Source organism: Dendrobates tinctorius, unplaced genomic scaffold (assembly GCF_039654945.1).
Source record: "Dendrobates tinctorius isolate UK_male_01 unplaced genomic scaffold, ASM3965494v1 ptg000094l, whole genome shotgun sequence".
In the NCBI taxonomy this organism is placed as follows: domain Eukaryota; kingdom Metazoa; phylum Chordata; class Amphibia; order Anura; family Dendrobatidae; genus Dendrobates; species Dendrobates tinctorius.
Genome location: NW_027361762.1, coordinates 2097427 through 2115463, shown reverse-complemented (window position 1 = coordinate 2115463; position 18037 = coordinate 2097427). Strand labels below are relative to the sequence as shown.

The 18037-nt window shown below is 43.0% G+C and overlaps 1 protein-coding gene across 2 annotated transcripts in view; it reads right to left on the bottom strand.

Moving 5' to 3' along the window:
• Positions 1–18037, bottom strand: part of LOC141098683 (cytochrome P450 2D15-like) — a 110393-nt gene that overhangs the window by 35682 nt on the left and 56674 nt on the right. For both annotated transcript variants that reach the window (XM_073586646.1, XM_073586645.1), the window contains exons 6-8: positions 13493–13634; positions 12498–12685; positions 735–876 (exon numbers count right to left, since the gene is read on the bottom strand). In XM_073586646.1, coding sequence (XP_073442747.1) covers positions 735–876; positions 12498–12685; positions 13493–13634 — 472 coding nt within the window. The remainder of the gene's footprint in view (positions 1–734; positions 877–12497; positions 12686–13492; positions 13635–18037) is intronic.

The following is an 18037-nucleotide window of genomic DNA, read 5'->3' as shown; positions in this document are numbered from 1 at the left end:
ACTTGTCATCCCTGTGACATAACTGTCATAAAGCAGATTGCGGGAAAGTACCTGCAATCTGGAAGTACAGCTATGTCTTTGAAAGAAGGGGTTAATGCTGTAAATGACATTCAATCATTGCAAAAGTGAATATACCTTGAGAAAGACTCTCCACCTAAATTTCAAAAGTTATTAGCTCCAAGGCTAGGGAAATCTGATCTTGGCCCTTTCCCTCTTGAGCACCAGGAGAGTTGGTCTTGAAAGACATACAGTAGATAGTGGTACAGATTGGAAATATATAGGAAATTGGTTTAGGGATCTGCGTAACTGATACATTTACTTATTTATTCTCTGTTATGTGCTCTTTGATTTTTGACAAAAATAACGAACAGTACGTTCAGTGACAGTACGTATCCATTATATGTCAGATAGGTTTGTGTATTCCTTCTGAAAGCAAGTAAGGAATGGAGGTGGCCGCAATCTTACAATGTCGTTCTGTATCGGAGGGGAGGGATGAGGGTTTTTTTGGGTGGGGGGTGGTCCTCTACTATATTTTGTACAGTTTGAACACTTAGAAGTATTAATACAAAATTATTTGATTTAATTTTCACAATGCATGAATTATTCTTGTAAATAATGTCCTTTTTTTGTAATTTGCCTACCTGTTATGAAGCTCTGGCCAATAACAACACTTTGCCTGCACTGGTTTTTATGCATATTGCAGTGGGTTATCTACTTGACTTTTATTTTCTTACCTGCAGAAAATGGAATAAATGCCGCTTGTTTCACAAAATTTCCTTCTGCATCTAGAAAATGCTCAGGATAAAACTGTAAGGGTTTCTTCCACACTCGATCATCTTTCAGCACAGAGGAGAGGTTTGTGACAACAATGGTACCCTAATAAAACAATACAAAACAACAGCATAAGGTGATATTTTTTCAATTCGTCAGCAAAAAAAAAAGGTGTCTCTGGCTGCATGAAAATGTATTTCTTTACTTCATATAATCTAGCATTAGGTTTTTTTTCACATCTCTTTGGGAGAATGAGGATGGGACATCACATTTTTCAACAATTACTAAAAAAAAAAAAAAAAAAAAAAAAAAAAGCACCGTATGGATTTACTTGTGTTCTTGTAACTCATAACTTACACACATAGTCAGTTTGAGGATGAGGAGGGGGTAGAATGAGCTGGTAGATTCCTTAATGACCCACTTTTTTTTGTTTATTTTATCGTCACATTCCAGGAGCCATTATTTTTTATTTTTTCATTCATGTAGCTGCACCCAAAGTATTAATTAATTACGGGAATAAATAATATTAAAAAATTAGCTTTTTTTTACTGACGTTTTAAATTTTACACAATTCATATGCTGCACAAATAAAATGTTAATGTTATTCTGCGGGTCACCACAGTAGTAACAAATTTATAGCTGTATTTATGGGCATGTGAGAAAACATCTCCATCAGCTTCCTCCAATTGAAAGACATGAGAAAGCAGTTTTTAGTCACATATTGGACCTCCTTTAGCAGTCAGTTTCAGAGAAGAAGAACTGTGCAGTCTGTAATAGGAAGCTGTACTGACAAAAGGGCTGGAACACATAAATGTTAAGGCACACAACATTATAGGCCTGATTCATCAAAGCTTTCAGGCCAGAGATCTTGGAGAAAGTTTCTCCCAACTCCACTTAATAATGTAATTGTACTAACTTAAATAATAAGGTTGTTTTATCACTTATACCACACAATAAATGTGGTAAAAAAAGAAATAAAAATAATTCTTATACTGCTATTTATTTGATCATTCTGCCTGTTCACATATCAGAATAGGGGCTCATTCTGATGTCAAAGATTTTTCTTGCGTCCAAGTTTCATCAGTGTTTTCTATCAGTTCACTGTCAAAGTTTTCTCAGAATTTCTTCAGCTTTTCAAGGATGAAAAAAAAACTAATGGAAGTTTCTCAAGTTTCTCCTATCAAACAGTCAGTGAAAAACAGACAACACACGGATGGTATCTGAGTACTTTCCAGTTTTTTTCACAGATCCATAGACTTGCATTGGCAAGTTTGTTCCAACATTCGAATCAATATCAGACATGTCTACGCGCTTTTGTGCAGACTACTCGGCCCAAGGAAAAGAATCAGACATGTGAACTATCCCATTGGCTGTCACTAGGAAACATGAACTCCACTAATACGAGAAAAACTGATATTTGAATGAGCCCTGTAATGACCAGAGGTCAGAATAAGATCCAGTGGGTCACAGACCGAGACTGAGGCAGAAATCCCAAAAGAGTCTTTACTCAGACAGCAGATAAAGTAGAACTTAGTATATGGAGGAAACAGATTGAAATACCCTTATACAGTACAGTCACCCAGCCGGAGCTGAAATCACTATGCCAATCCAAGGTTCCCTGAAGATTGTATTACACTGGGATTTGAAATCAATTTACCTATCAGAAAGGTCAATTCAGGTACTCAGAGAACAGGTGTAAATCGAATGTAGTGATATCAAGGGACACTGAGTATAACCTACAATAACAATACATTTAAATATAATACAAAGGTCCTTAAGCCTTTCAACTAGGGATACCCGGGTATCTATGACTATAGTACCTTTAACCTGAGGTGAGTCTCCTCTCAGACATATAGATTGCATCGGCTGCAGCCAATCCCAGAGCTTTGGCGCCAATTAGTTGCAGCAACACAAGGTTCCTCGCTTTGTCGGCCGGTGCCGAGCCCAAACGCCGAGGGCTTATAGTTCTGTAGCCTCAAGATGCCGTCTCTCCTCCCGCAGTCCTCACAAATTCTCCTAGAAGCAATACGCCTGTTTCTGTATAAAATGTCTGTCCAATATTGCTTCTCAGCTGATCACAACAGAGACTCCACAGAGCTCCACAGTCACACAGCTCTCAGGAACGCTCAATCTTTATTTCACAGCAAGGACTCATGAGAATTAGTTCATCTTAGGATGAAGGCGTTGCAATAAACAGTCTCTTACAGCGTTCAATCTCTTTGCTTCTCACAAGATGCTCCACACACACAGTGTTTCTCAGGGCAGTCTCTCTTATTCTGGAAGCTTCCCTTACAGCTCTAGACAGCCGACACTAGGCCCCACCCCCCAGCACACACAGATTCCCGGACACTCACAGTACCTGCTCTTAGCTGCAGCAGGCAAACGCCACAAGTTCCTAGTGCTCTCCTGGTGTATTCACAGTTAACTCTCTTACAGCCCTAAGGCTCGGTTCACTTTTATCCTGTGGACTACATCGAGAACTTACTTCAGGATTTCCATCTAAACCCATGGAAAATGTGATTCAGACAAAACCAGACACTGTAATAAGGCAGCAGAGTCATTTTGGACTCCATCCAACCTCTGTTTGGTAGTGTTACATCTCTTTAGGCATGCACAAATGCATGATTGACCGCAGTTTTCTGCACTCCTGAAAAAAATGAGACACCACTAGAACAGAGGCCAAATGGAGTCCAAAATGCCTCATTATAATGACTGGTTCAGTAGGAGGCTTTATCTGAACCTTGGGGGGTTTTTGTAAATGTAGACCAGTGTTTCCCAAAATCGAGACCTCACAGCTCCCAACACATCATGTTTCCAGGATTTCCTTAGCATTGCACAGTGAGAGAACCTGTGGCATTGTCTGATACCTTAGTAATAATTCCATCACCTGTGCAATACTAGGGAAATCCTAAAAATATGATCTGTTGGGGGCCGTGAGGACTGGAGTTTGGAAACCACTGATTTAGATGGAAACGCTGACATAAATGCTCAGCATAAAGTACGGAATAAATGTGAACCAGCCTTAAAAGCAAACAATAAAATGTACCTCTAAATGTACCAATAAAAACTTCAACTTATCCTGCAAAAAAACAAGTTTTTACTCAGATTAAACATCTATCAGTGGAAATATTGGAATTTTCACATTACTTGTAGCTTAAAGTTTCTGGAAAAGCAACAGGTCTTCTAGAAATCAATCCAACAAAATCTACGATGTCAAAACCAAATGCCCCCCATTCCTTCTAAGCCCCAGAGTGTGCCCAAATACTAGTTAAAGTTCACATGGTTAGGAATAGTGTAGCAGGGAAAATCATCTTAACAATTCACGACGTGCGTGTTTCCAGAAGCACAAGCTGGACACAATGTCTGGGCACTAAACTGGCATATTTGTGGTTTTCAATCTGCAACATCCACCGATTTATTTTTTGTGTGGAAAGCACTACAGGTCGAAAATAGTCACTGAACTTGAAGATGAATTCCCTAAAATGTGGTCCCGCTTAGGAATTTTCTGGTACCTTATGGACTTTTGAAAATGGCGCCAACATACTTTTCCAGCCAAATGTGGCCAGTAGTCAAATAGCGCTTCTTCCCTTCCAGTCTTTGTCATGGAGCAAAACAATATTTTCTAAGGTATATTATGCAACAAATAGCGGAGTTCATATTTTCCCATTACCCCTTGAGAAAATCAAAAATGTGAGGATAAAACATTTTGCTAGAAAATGAAAAATATTTGCTTGTTTTCATGGCTCAATGTTATAAAATTCTGTGAAGTACCTGTAGGTTTAAAATGCTCAACATACTCCTACAGTAGATGAATTCATTGAGGGGAGTACTTTACAAAATGGAGACACTTGTGCCACTTATGAGAGTTTTCTACTGTTTTGCCACCTCAGGGGCTCTGAAAATGCAACATGGTGTCCACAATCTATTCTAGCCCAACTTCCACTCCAAATATCAAATATCGCCTCTTCTCTACTGAGCCAAGGCGTGTGCCCAAGCAGTAGCTGCTATCACCATGTTCTGAGAAATTGCAGAACAAACTGTGGTGTCTATTTTATTCAATTACCTTTTGAATGAAAAAGAACAAATTTGGAACTAAAGCAATAATTTAGTGCAAAAAAAGACAAATTTATAATCCCATTTATTTCACTTCGTGATAACAAATGTACTGATATCAGTTTTGAAGACTTGAGGGAGCAGTTTTTAAAATTGTATAATTGAGTTTTCTGATATATTGACCTCCTTGAAAGAAAGAAAAATTGATGTTAAACTTTTAGGCAGTGTGCCCACGATTCGATTTTTAAGCGTTTTTGCAGCGATTTTCAGCGCAAAAACGTTTAAAAAACTCGTACAGAACGCACCCCTTGCATTCCTATGGCATTCCGCACATGCTGTGCTAATGCTGCGCTTTTTTTCCGCGGCGGAATCTCATCGCGGAAAAAAACGCAGTATGCTCATTCTTTTTTGCGGAATCGCAAAGAATTGCCGCGATTCCGCACCCATAGGAATGCATGAGAATCGCTTACTTCCCGCATGTGGCTATGCCCACCATACGCAAAGTTAAGCGTCTCATGTGTGGTTTGTACCACGGTGTGGAGGAGAGGAGACTGTCCTCCAGGCCCTGGGTACCATACCCCTGTAAAAAAAAGAATAAAAAATAAAAAATCTGGGTATATTTGCTTTCCGATTTCCCGCACTGCATTCCTGGCCTAAGCGTTCCCAGTAATGCCTTGCGGCAAGGACCTGTGATGACGTAGTCTCGCGTTACTCTAGTGGTCTCATGAGATCGCTATTGCAACGTGAGACTACGTCATCACAGGTCTCGCAAGGCATTGCTGGTAAAGGGAGCGTCGCTGAGACTGCGCGGGACGTCGGAAGGTAAATATACCCCGATTTTTTATTTTTTTATCATTTTTAACATTCTATCTTTTACTATTGATGCCGCATAGGCGGCCTCAATAGTAAAAAGCTGGTCACACTTGTCAAAAACTATGTTTGACGAGTGTGACCAACCTGTCAATCACATTCCAAGCGATGCTTCAAATCGCTTGGAAAGTGCTTGAATATCACACGCGAAAATTGCAGCAAAATCGCGAACATAATCGCGGTAAAATCGCGGGGAAAACGCGCGATTTCTAGGAAGGAGTCCGGTTTTGAGTGTCCGGATTAAAACGCAACGTGGGCACATAGCCTTAAACCTTATATATAGATTTGTTTATGTTTGGCCACTTTACGCCAAAATTAAATAAAGAAATAAAATTTGGTCACCACATTCTGATACTCATAACTTTTTTCTATTATACAGTATATGAAGCTGTATGACAGCTTGTTTTCCTGGGGGGACACATTGTAGTTTTTACTGATAACATTTTTATGTACCTAGGACTTTTTGAACAATTTTTAAATATTTTTTGGTGTAGGAGGTATGAACAAAAAACAACAGATCTGAAATAGTTACGGTGATATCCAATATATATCTTTGTGTTTTTTTATGCTTTTCCACAAGAAAATAACTTTTTAAAAAAATGTTTTAATAGAAGCAGCAATTCTGAGAAAGGTTTTAATTTTTTTTTCTGTATTCACCATGCACAATAAATAATAAGATTATTTTTAGCATAAGTTACAGTTCTATTGCAGTGATACCAAATGTGTTCTTTTTGCGGGACTTGAGGGTTTTTATTTAAAATTAAATATTTTTTTAATTATTAAAACTGGAATTAGGGTTTTATTATATTTGTATTTAAAAATATTCTATTTTAATGTTTTTATAATACTTACTGGTCAAACAAGAGGACTTGGACCTGTGATCCTTTGATCGCTTTGATAATACAATGTAGCAGTTATGCACTACATTATAATATCTCCACTGTCAGTCTTTGGCTGGGGTCACACCGCTGTAGATTCTCTCATGCGATCAGTGTCATCTTAGTGTGAGCAGATTCTCTCGGATGAGAGAATAGGAGCACAACTGCGGAGAAGAAGGAGAACTTCATTTCTCCATCTTATGCATTGTTTGTGTCCGCAATAATTTGACTGTACTCAGATGACATTCGAGTTCCATACAATGTTTCATACGCACCCATAGACTTGTATGGGTGTGCATGATCAGATCGTTGGATGCACTTGCAGCATGCTGCAATTGTTTTCTCATGCCAAATCGGCATAAGAGAAAAAAAATTGCAGATATGCTCTGCCCCGTAGTATAGTATTGGACCGCTGATAACTGCTGAGAAAAAAAACTGACTGCCATGGAAGACAAGTAAGAAGAAAATCGTCCCACTTTTCTGGATGGAAAATAACAGATTCTTATATATGATGCACAGATAGGGCAGAGAAACATAGGTATAGTACAATGCCAAAGATTTCACTTCTTACATTACATGAGTGATATCTAGTGTAAATTCTACAATACCTCAGAAACTGGCGAATCCTTGCAGAGTGACTGCAGACTCATCATTTGAGACCGTACAGTATAGTCATCCATAAAGTATTATGTGAACCACATAGTCCTTCATACAATATCATGGGCATTACATACTCCTCCTTACAGTATTATGAGAACCAGATAGTCCTCCATACAGTATGATGGGCACCACATAGTCCTCCATACAGTATCATGGGCACCACATAGTCCTCCATACAGTACAATGGGCCCACATAATGCTCCATACAGTATAATTGGCCCCATTTTTTACTCCAGACAGTATAATAGGCCCCATATTTTACTCCAGACAGTATAGTGGACCCTATATATTACTTTATACAGTATAATGGGCCTCATATATTACTTCATACAGTATAATGAGCCCCATATTATACTCCATACAGTATATTGGGCCCTACATAATGCTCCATTCATAAAAAAAATCAAATACTCGCCTCTCCCCATTCCCCGCTGCTCTGGTATCCTCATCGTCTTGTGACCCTTTGCACTGTTCAGCATAGAGGGTGTGCTGTAGTGTTGTCATCGCGTCCTCTGCCCTGAGACGTCACAGAGCTTAGACGCAGTGGGCGAATTATGGAAGAGGGAGCATCAGCGGACAGCTCCCTCAGCCATCATTGTTTTTAACTGCATCGGCGCTGGCATCGGGCTCCCACGACTCATGAGCCCCACAGAGTACTTTGCCTCCGATGGGAAATTGTTTGTCCAGGGCCTCAGCACACACACATATATATATATATATATATATATATATATATATATATATATATTACAGCAACTGCTGTGTACAATTGCATCAAAGAAGGAAAGGTATCCAGGAACAGATCAATTGGTGAATAATTATTTAAAAACAAAAATCTTGTATACCATGGTTAAAATAATGGTATAAAACTATTAGTTTAGAAAAAAAGGCAAGTAACCCAGGAAAGTCATGGCCTTATGCATTTCCAACCAACTGGTTCTTAATCAGAGTTCAGAGTGTTATTTTGTGTATGATTGCAATATTACCTATAAAATGTGTACAGACTGCTGTACATATAATATAGAGATGATACTGCTACTGCTGTGCATAATCACAGCTTCACCTACATAACATATATTCAGCAGTAGCAGTATCACTTATATATTGTATATACCGTATACAGGTAAAACTGCGACTGCTGAATATACATAAATGTTTCTATCTTGGGACTCACCCAGATCCCTGCGATGGGGGGTCAGAAATGGATTAGGAGCTGCAGCACATGAAGTGTCAGACATGCAGAGGAGCAGTTCCTGATTCCCTGGTACCGCAGAAGAAGAACTTTTGTCAGCTGTTCCACTTGCCATGGGAACTAACAAGGATGATGGATGCACTACAATATGATCACTAAAATTTACAAGGTGCCACCAAATGCATGGAAACAAACCTGGGGAACATATGCAAAAAAAGACCATGACATATAATCAGTGCAAACTTGAATATCCATAAATGTATAATTTTATTAACATCACAAAAAACACTCAAGGGTTTCCCTTGCCTGCGCTGACAAGGGCGCCATGACCGCCATGCGCGCGCATTCTGACAAGGGCCACTGCAGGTGCCGAGAAAGTGAGTGCACACAGTGGATTTACTGAAAAGTTTTAAAGTGACGGCAGCCCACTTTGCAGTTCAGAACCGCTGGCCCACCGGGCATATGCCCACCTTGGCAGATTGTCAGTTCGTTCCTGCCATGCCATCTCTATGGCGTAACTGTATGTCAAATTGTAGTAAATCACATGCAGTCTTGACGTACAATTGGGTCGCCCTCCCAGGGCTGCAGGGTACTCAGTACCGGGCCGGTATCAGTGGGATGTGTCACAGCGGCGGTGACCCGGACCGTAGCCCTGGGCGCCCAAGTAATCGAGAGATGTGAATGGTGAAATGTAGTTAAATGAATAGTTCGTGACGCCACCTGTGGTGTTCGGCAAGGGAGGTGTTAAGCCAACGCTACAGACAGATCCTCTGAGACAGATGGTGTGGTGCAGCAAGGATGGTATAGCCCTCCACAGGCAGGGCTGTTGTCCCAGGGCAGTGTAGATGTGGAGACACTTAGATGGTGTAGTGTCCGGCGCAGGGAATGTAGCAGTGCCAGGCGGACGGACGCAGGAAGGAATGGAGGACACCAGGGCATGTAGTTCCACAGCTTTACTCACAGTCTGTAGTGCCCGCTTCTGTGCCGTGTCCTCCGGGTCAGGGACTCAGTCAACCTCCAGGCAAGATGGAATGCTCCCTTCCACACTCCGCCAACTTATGTGCTCTTTCTCTGGTTTTTCTCGTGCCAGCAGCCCAGATCACTGGGACCTGCTGCAGCACGTCCCTCAGACACCCATCTTCTCTCTCACTAACCAACTAACCACTAACTCTCACTCTTCCCACTCTTTTGTATCATCTCACTCCACCCGCCTCCCAGCACATTTCGTGTTACGAAGCAGGGTTCCACGAGGGGTGCTCTGCTAACCCCCAGCCTGAAGCTGTTAGGTGGCCCCCACTGAACTATCCTGTGTGTGGAATGCAGGTGTGGAGTGTGGTCAGGAGTTCCCACCTTACCTGGATGGTGGGGCACCACAACTTAGGAGAAGGTGCAGTACCTCTGTGGCAACTGAAGCCTCAGGGGCGCCACATATTTATGGGTCGCCCTCCCAGGGCTGTGGGGTACTCGGTACCGAGCCAGTGTCAGTGGGATGTGTCACAGCAGTGGTGACCCGGACCGTGGCCCCGGGCGCCCAAGCAACAGGGGAATGTAAATGGTGGAATGTAGTTAATGGAATAGTTTGTGACGCCACCTGTGGTGCTCGGCAAGTAGGATGTTAGGCCGACGCTGCATGCAGATCCTCTGGGGCTGGTGGTGTGTTGCAGCCTAGATGGTGTAGCTCCCCACAGGTGAAGCTGTAGCCCCAGGGCAGCATGGAAGCAATGGAAGAGGAGACGTGCAGGCGGTGTGGAGAATGGTATCCAGCTGTAGCAGTGCTTTAATGTGTTAGAGCACAAATGAATGGAGGACACCGAGGCTTGTAGTTCCAAAGCTTTACTCACAGTCCTTTGTACACACACAGGTGCCTGCCTCTGGGCCGTGTCCTCCGGGTCAGAGACTCAATCAACCTCCGGGCAAGTTAGGATTCTCCCCTCCAACACTCCACCAACATGTACCTTTCTGAACGTCTCCTATATAGCGCCTTAAGTGTGAAGATCTCCTAGTACTGTGTTACACTGGAGTTCCTCCTGATAGATGTTCCCAAGAACTCTACTTGCACGGCAGACAGCTGTAGCCTGCTTCGGGGACTCTCTACTCCTAAGTCCCGGCTCACTATCTGTGTTGCTGTTGTGCCCTCAAGTCTTAGATGGGAGTAGTGCATTTACAGCCCACTACTCCACCGGTGTCTGTTGCAGAACCATTAGTGTCCATACAACCTCGGGGACCGGGCCCCGGCCTTGCGCTTAGAACTTCTAGGCAGGGTTCTTCCACTAACCCCCGTCCTCTATGTTCCCGTTACTCCTACGTTCCGTACTTGTCCTTTCCCTTCTATGGAAGCTCAGGCTTCGGTTCAATGTCCTTCTCCTTCTTTCCTTTCCCGTGCCAGCTGGCTCAGGTCACTGAGGCAGCTGCAGCACTCCTTCCTCCATCCCTCTTCCAGGGATCCCTACTCCTCCTGAGTGGCTTCCTCTCTACTCCACCTCTGGACTCAACTCCCCCCAATCCTGGAACTGTCCTGCTCTTAAATATATATTCTGAACTCCACCCACCTCCCAGCACGTCTAGTGTTCCAAGCAGGGAACCACCAAAGGTGCTCTGCTTCACTCTAAGCAAGAAGCCGCAATGTGGTTTTGCTGAACTACTCTATTGTGTGGGGTGCGAGTGTTGGAGCATGGTAAGGAGCCCCCAGCCTACCTGGATGGTGGGGCACCACACCTTAGGGGAAGGTGCAGTACCTCTGTGGCGACTGAGCCTCAGGGGCGCCACACAATTGTGTAATTTTGTGGGAAGGTGTTAAGGTACTAGTCATCAGATTCATACTGGCTAAACTACGGGCAGCAGCATGAAACAGGACACTTGTGTGATTGCAGCCAGATTTGTTCAAAGCCTCATTCAGATGTCTGTGATTTTTCACATATTCAGAAAACAGAGATTTTATCGAAACTGTAGAAAGTAGCCCAGTCAGTGACATCAGGGTCTCTGCCACTGAATTGTGCTGCTCTCAGATAAGGAAGAAGGAAGGAAGAAGCACCTGCAGTGTGAAATGCGCGTCGGGGTTCGGAGGAGCAGGTTGTCATTTGACATCTTACTGTGCGGGGACTGCCATCCCAGGTATTGGGGTTTAAACCGGACCTCTCACTTTGTTTAGGCTAATGAGCTGCACTGACCGTTTTTGATAGCTTCCAGCTTGGGCTGGAGACTTATGGTACAATTTAGATAAGCTGTCATTGACAGATGTATGTGGACATGTGTATGACATCTGTGCTTTTTGAATTATGCACTTGCATCTTATTATTAGTATAGCACTGTAATAACTTACTCCATGTTCTGAGGTCTTTTTAACTCAATGAGCATATTTTTTGTGCAACATATTTGAGGTCCGTATACTATATGTACCAAGTGACAGGATCCACTCTGAGTATTTTGGCTGTTAGTATTTGTCCTCCTTTACCTGACTCCTCCTTTTGTCTGGTTTGAGGCACCAACGATCTATTATTATCTCTTGTATGTATTTGTGGTATTTTGCAATAAAAAATCTTTTTTTATCTTCTTGTTCGACACTATTGATTGTTCTTGTAGTCTAATCACTATGGGTTCAGTATGATCATGAACTATGCATAGTGTTACCCATCCTACGTGGTAGGAAATGGGTTTGGGTGGTATGTTTATTATTGTTCTCAGATAGAGTAGCAAAAACCTGGTGACAGATTCCCTGGGATAATGTCTCAGATTGACTAGTCTGAGGCAGGTACCCACCGTCTTCTCCCTACACAATCCCTTTAACTGACATGTCTTTACCATTGCATAGACAAAGAGAAAGACCTGTCAGTCAACTAGAGCAGAACATCAAGAATACATTTTGCAAACATGGCCTACATGGTTAAAAATTGTAACTATTGTAGATCACTTTGTACAGACTTTTTCTATTTTTTTTATTCAAGCAATATTTTTCCATTGATCTGTGGGAAAAAAGAAGTAATTTGATTGTGATCATTATTTTGATACAAACATCCCAGGAAGGAAGAATATTAAGTAATTTACCATACCTAACATACATAAATGTAAAGTGTTACCTTTGGGATGAAATATCCACCTATTTCTGTGTTCCTATATGACATATGATGAGCAGCGACTGGAAAAATATCCCCGCAGCGTTGAACTTCATGGATGACGGCATTGGTGTAAGGCATGCTCTGGACGTGTGTCATTGTCGGCTTTCTATTTCTGCCAATCACTTCATCAATTTCTTTGTGAATTCTCCCTAAATACGAATGTATTACAATGTTAGCATTAGTTACCATGCCAAGAAAAGAAAAATTAAACATGGGTTAACAAAAAGTTTCTGGGTTGGTATTTAAAGGAAATCTGTCAGCAAGCTGTCAGCAGATTTCAGGGATGTATCACTCATTAGGCTTTGTGCTGTTGTTTCCATACAGTAAATGTTTATCACCAAGAGATTATCACTGCCCAGAATAGCTCCCCATGCCAAGTGGTCAGACCACATCCCCTCCTCTGATTAGCAGCTTACTGTCAATAGACAATACACACAGAGCCTGGTGTGGGCAGGGTCAGCTTTCTGAGCTCTGCTACAAGCTACATCTAAGAACTGTGATTGTGTCACAACTGCTCAACCCAGTAAAGTAAGTGGTACATCGTTGGAATCATGGTCTCTTATCCAACATTATGCTGCTCTCAGATGAGGTAGCAAAAACCTTTTGACAGATTCCCTTTAAGGCTACGTTCACATTTGCAAACGGAAATTCCTTTTGTCATTTCTGTTTTTAGGGAGCTGCCCCCAGCAGTTCGCCCCCAGCAATTTGCCCCAGCATTTCGCCCCCAGGTATATTTCGCCCCTATCATTTCGCTGCTGGGGACGAAATGTGCAGGAGCGAAATGTACATGGGGGCGAACTGCTGGGGGCGAAACATCCAAATCCCGGATCCACCTACTATGAAAATAGAAGATCTAAACCACACAACGCCTTCAGTTCTGTGCTATAGCCTGACTGCACAATGTTCACTACCTCCAATCGTTAATATCTTGGAAGCAGATACCTGGAGCTACTTACGCTGGACCTCTGGGTAGAGGATGATGAACAGGAGAGCCCATCTCAATGTGGTAGTTGTAGTTTCTATGCCAGCTGTAAACAAATCAATTGTGGTGACCACAAGGCTTTTTTCATTAAAACTGCTGTCTTTATCATCCTTTGCCTATGAAAATGCAGACAATAAAGAAATATATTAATGTTTATTTACTAGCTATTTTTTAGGAAATATTTGACAATTGTTTTCTTTCACGTTTTGTTGCATCTAAGGCTAGCTTCAGACATATGTGGGCAGCACGGTGGCTCAGTGGTTAGGCTTGTAATTTTGCGGTCCTGAGTTAAAATCCCACCAGGGACAACATCTGCAAGGAGTTTGTATGTTCTCCCCGTGTTTGCGTGGGTTTCCTCCGGTTTCCTCCCACACTCCAAAGACATACTGATAGGGAATCTAGATTGTGAGCCCCAAAGGGGACAGTGCTGATAATGTCAGTAAAGTCCCTGTGGAATTAATGGTGCCATATGTGAGTAAAATAAATACAGTTCACCCCATTGTCCATCATAACTCTGTCAGCTTCATTCAAATTAATGGCTTTGTGGGGGCACTGTCAGGGCTCAAAATCCTGTTTTGGGGGGATTTGACGCAGTGCTCAGTAGAAAACTCTGTATGTGTGTAAATCAATCCTAATCTCCTCTGTGTCTTGGTCAGTAGTTCTTATCCCAATATGAACAGTAAATATAAAAATCTTACTTTCATGTCTCCAGCATAGGAATGTATCTGTACATCCTATCTCAGTTATCTGTGTACACAGCAGGCTCAGGAGGTGAGCCCACTTCACACACAGCACATGCCGGCCACTTAACCTAGCCAGCATCCACAGCAGTGATCCTTTAAAAGTCTCTATAAATCTTTGACAACAGCATTTTAATTGCATCGTTTTGCACACCCCCACTTACAACTTCATAGCACAGTACCAAGAGATTGTCATACTGAAGCCAGCGTGGCTGCCATGATGTTGGTAATCCTGTGAAGCCTAGCCATAGGCTGGAATTCATAAAAGACTGTGATTTTAGCTGCACACTACATTTCTTAGTATTTGCAATATATAGAATAAGAGATTGCATATTCTAGTCCAATAAGGAAGTGAACAAAAATACAGTAAGAAGTTGTTGCTTTTTTAAAAAGTAGATAACAATTTGAATCACCCTACGTTTTCTTCCTTTAAAAAGAAAGAGAAAAAATAAACACATTGGTATCACTGCATCTCTACAATTACAAGCTATCGAAATATGGAAAATTACATGACCATTGTGGTAAAATCCACAAAGAAAATAACAAATTGAAATACCAAAAGTGCAATTTTTCAGTTGCTGTGTCCCATAATAGTATGAATAAAAGATATTTTATATATATATATATATATATATATATATATATATATATATATATATATATATATACACACACACACTGCTCAAAAAAATAAAGGGAACACTTAAACAACAGAATATAACTCCAAGTAAATCAAACTTCTGTGAAATCAAACTATCCTCTTAGGAAGCAACACTCTTTGACAATCAATTTCACATGCTGTTGTGCAAATGAAATAGACAACAGATGGAAATTATTGGCAATTATCAAGACACCCTCAATAAAGGAGTGTTTCTGTAGGTGGGGACCACAGACCACATCTCAGTACCAATGCTTTCTGGCTGATGTTTTGGTCACTTTTGAATGTTGGTTGTGCTTTCACACTCGTGGTAGCATGAGACGGACTCTACAACCCACACAAGTGGCTCAGGTAGTGCAGCTCATCCAGGATGGCACATCAATGTGAACTGGGGCAAGGAGGTGTGCTGTGTCTGTCAGCGTAGTGTCCAGAGGCTGGAGGTGCTACCAGGAGACAGGCCAGTACACCAGGAGATGTGGAGGAGCCCAAAGGAGTGCAACAACCCAGCAGCAGAACTGCTACCTCCGCCTTTGTGCAAGGAGGAACAGGAGGAGCACTGCCAGAGCCCTGCAAAATGACCTCCAGCAGGCCACAAATGTGCATGTGCCTGCACAAATGGTCAGAAACCGAGTCCATGAGGATGGCCTGAGTTCCCGACGTCCACAGATGGGGGTTGTGCTCACAGCCCATCACCGTGCAGGTGTGGGGAGGAGGACTCCCAGGCAGTGAAAGGGCAGGTACCCAGGGGACCGCCATCAGGGTTCCTGAGGGAATGATACTGGGAGGACAGTAAAAGGAAAGACTTGACTGAAGTTGTCAGGGAAACAGGGGGCGGGGCAAGCTTAAAGGGAGCAGGGGGCGCGCTGAAGTGGCAGTTGACAGAGAGCCGGACGTCAGACAGGAAGCGGTGTGAGAGAGAGGACCGAGGGAGAGGACGGTGTGCTTTGGAGAGACCGACAGTGGCCTGTGGAAGGGAAGCTGTGCACTCACCGACAAGTAACACGTGAGAGCCTTTCACCGGCGGCCCCTCCCCTCATATGGTCGCATACAGCTGCCCCCGCTGTTTCCCGCCCTGTTGTGACAAGTCCACGACATCCAGTGACGGCTGCGACTACAGACGATTCCTTTACCGCGGTCAGGACACTGCCCCCCTGCCTTCTCCCACAGCTGCGGCCCTGTCATCACCGGCCCCAGGGGGCGCCACTTCGCTACCGGTGGCAGTAGAGGCCCCCCGTCCGGTTTGCTAAGGGACCCTGAGCAGAGGTTGGTGAACGGTTATAGTTAGAGATTGAGTCATAACTCCGCGGTGAGACTAGAGCCGCAAGGAGACGCCTGTTGCGCCCCAACGGCACAGTTTCTTCAGGGCCTGTTGCGCCCCATCGGCACAGTTTCTTTAGGGCCTGTTGCGCCCCACCGGCACAGTTTCTTCAGGGCCTGTTGCGCCCCACCGGCATAGGTTCCCCAGGGCCTGTTGTGCCCAAACCTTCCCGGGACTCCGAGGTGTCGAGGTGACAGCATAAGCGACCTCTAAGTGGCCATATCTGCGACTTCGAGCGACGCATGGAAGGATAAGTGACCTATAGTAATAAGTACCCTAGTTTGTCATACTCCATCTTTCGATACCCGGACTAGCCGGGTTGCTCCCAGTTAATATAAAGATATTGTTTTATTGTTTTGAGTCACTGCGAGGACAAATTGTTGTTACCTCTGTTTACTGGCTCAGCATGGCCACCAGCGGCTCCAAGTTATAAAAGTTGATTATACAACCCATACCCTGACTCGTGTCTCGTCACTGCGTCCTGAGAACCTGCTCAGACCCTACACAGGATGCTGGGTATTTGCCACAGAACACCAGGATTGGCAAATTCGCCACTGGCGCCCTGTGCTCTTCACAGATGAAAGCAGGTTCACACTGAACATGTGACAGACGTGACAGTCTGGATACGCCATGGAGAGCGATCTGCTGCCTGCAACATCCTTCAGCATGCCAGGTTTGGCAGTGGGTCAGTAATGGTGTGTGGTGGCACTTCTATGGAGGGCCGCACAGCCCTCCATGTGCTCGTCAGAGGTAGCCTGACTGCCATTAGGTACCGAGATGAGATTCTCAGACCCCTTGTGATGCCGGTGCGGTTGGCCCTGGGTTCCTCCTATTGCAGGACAATGCCAGACCTCATGTGGCTGGAGTGTGTCAGCAGTTCCAGCAAGATGAAGGCATTGAAGCTATGGACTGGCCCGCCCATTCCTCAGACCTGAATCCGATTGAACACATCTGGGACATCATGTCTCGCTCCATCTACCAATGTCACGTTGCACTACAGACTGTCCAGGAGTTGGTGGACGCTTTAGTCCAGGTCTGGGAGGCGATCCCTCAGGAGACCATCCGCCGCCTCATCAGAAGCATGCCCAGGCGTTGTAGGGAGGTCATACAGGCACAGGGAGGTCACACAGGCACGTGGAGACCACACACACTACAGAGCATCCTTTTGACTTGTATTAAGGACATTACATTCCACTTTAATTTTGTGTGTGACTCCAAATCCTGGCCTCCATTGGTTAATAAATTTGATTTCCATTGATGATTTTTGTATGATTTTGTTGTCAGCACATTCAACTTTGTACAGAACAAAGTATTCATTCAATGAGAATATTTCATTCATTCAGATCTAGGATGTGTTATTTAAGTGTTCCCTTTATTTTTTTGAGCAGTGTATATATATATATATAATTTGGTATCACTGTAATTCTATTGATCTAAAGAATCAGATTTCCAGGTCACTTTCTCAGTACAATAAAGGCATTATAAAAATTCAAAAAGCAATAACAGAATTGTATTCAATTCCTGGTACATTGTATGGTAAAATTAATAATGTCATTCAAAACAACATCTTGGCCAGCAAAATAAAACAAAGATCTCATGCAGCTACGTTTACAGAAAAATGAAAAAAAAAAGTTTTTCTCTTAGAAGGAGAGGAAAAAAACAAGTGGATAAAAACTGCAAAGTAAAGATACTGTATAAAAAAAAACTGTATGCGTACAGCGTATAAACACTCTGTCTAGTTTATGACTTTGCCTGTCAGTGTTTTGTTCCTTTGCCATAGCTATACTTAAAAAAGGAGAAATG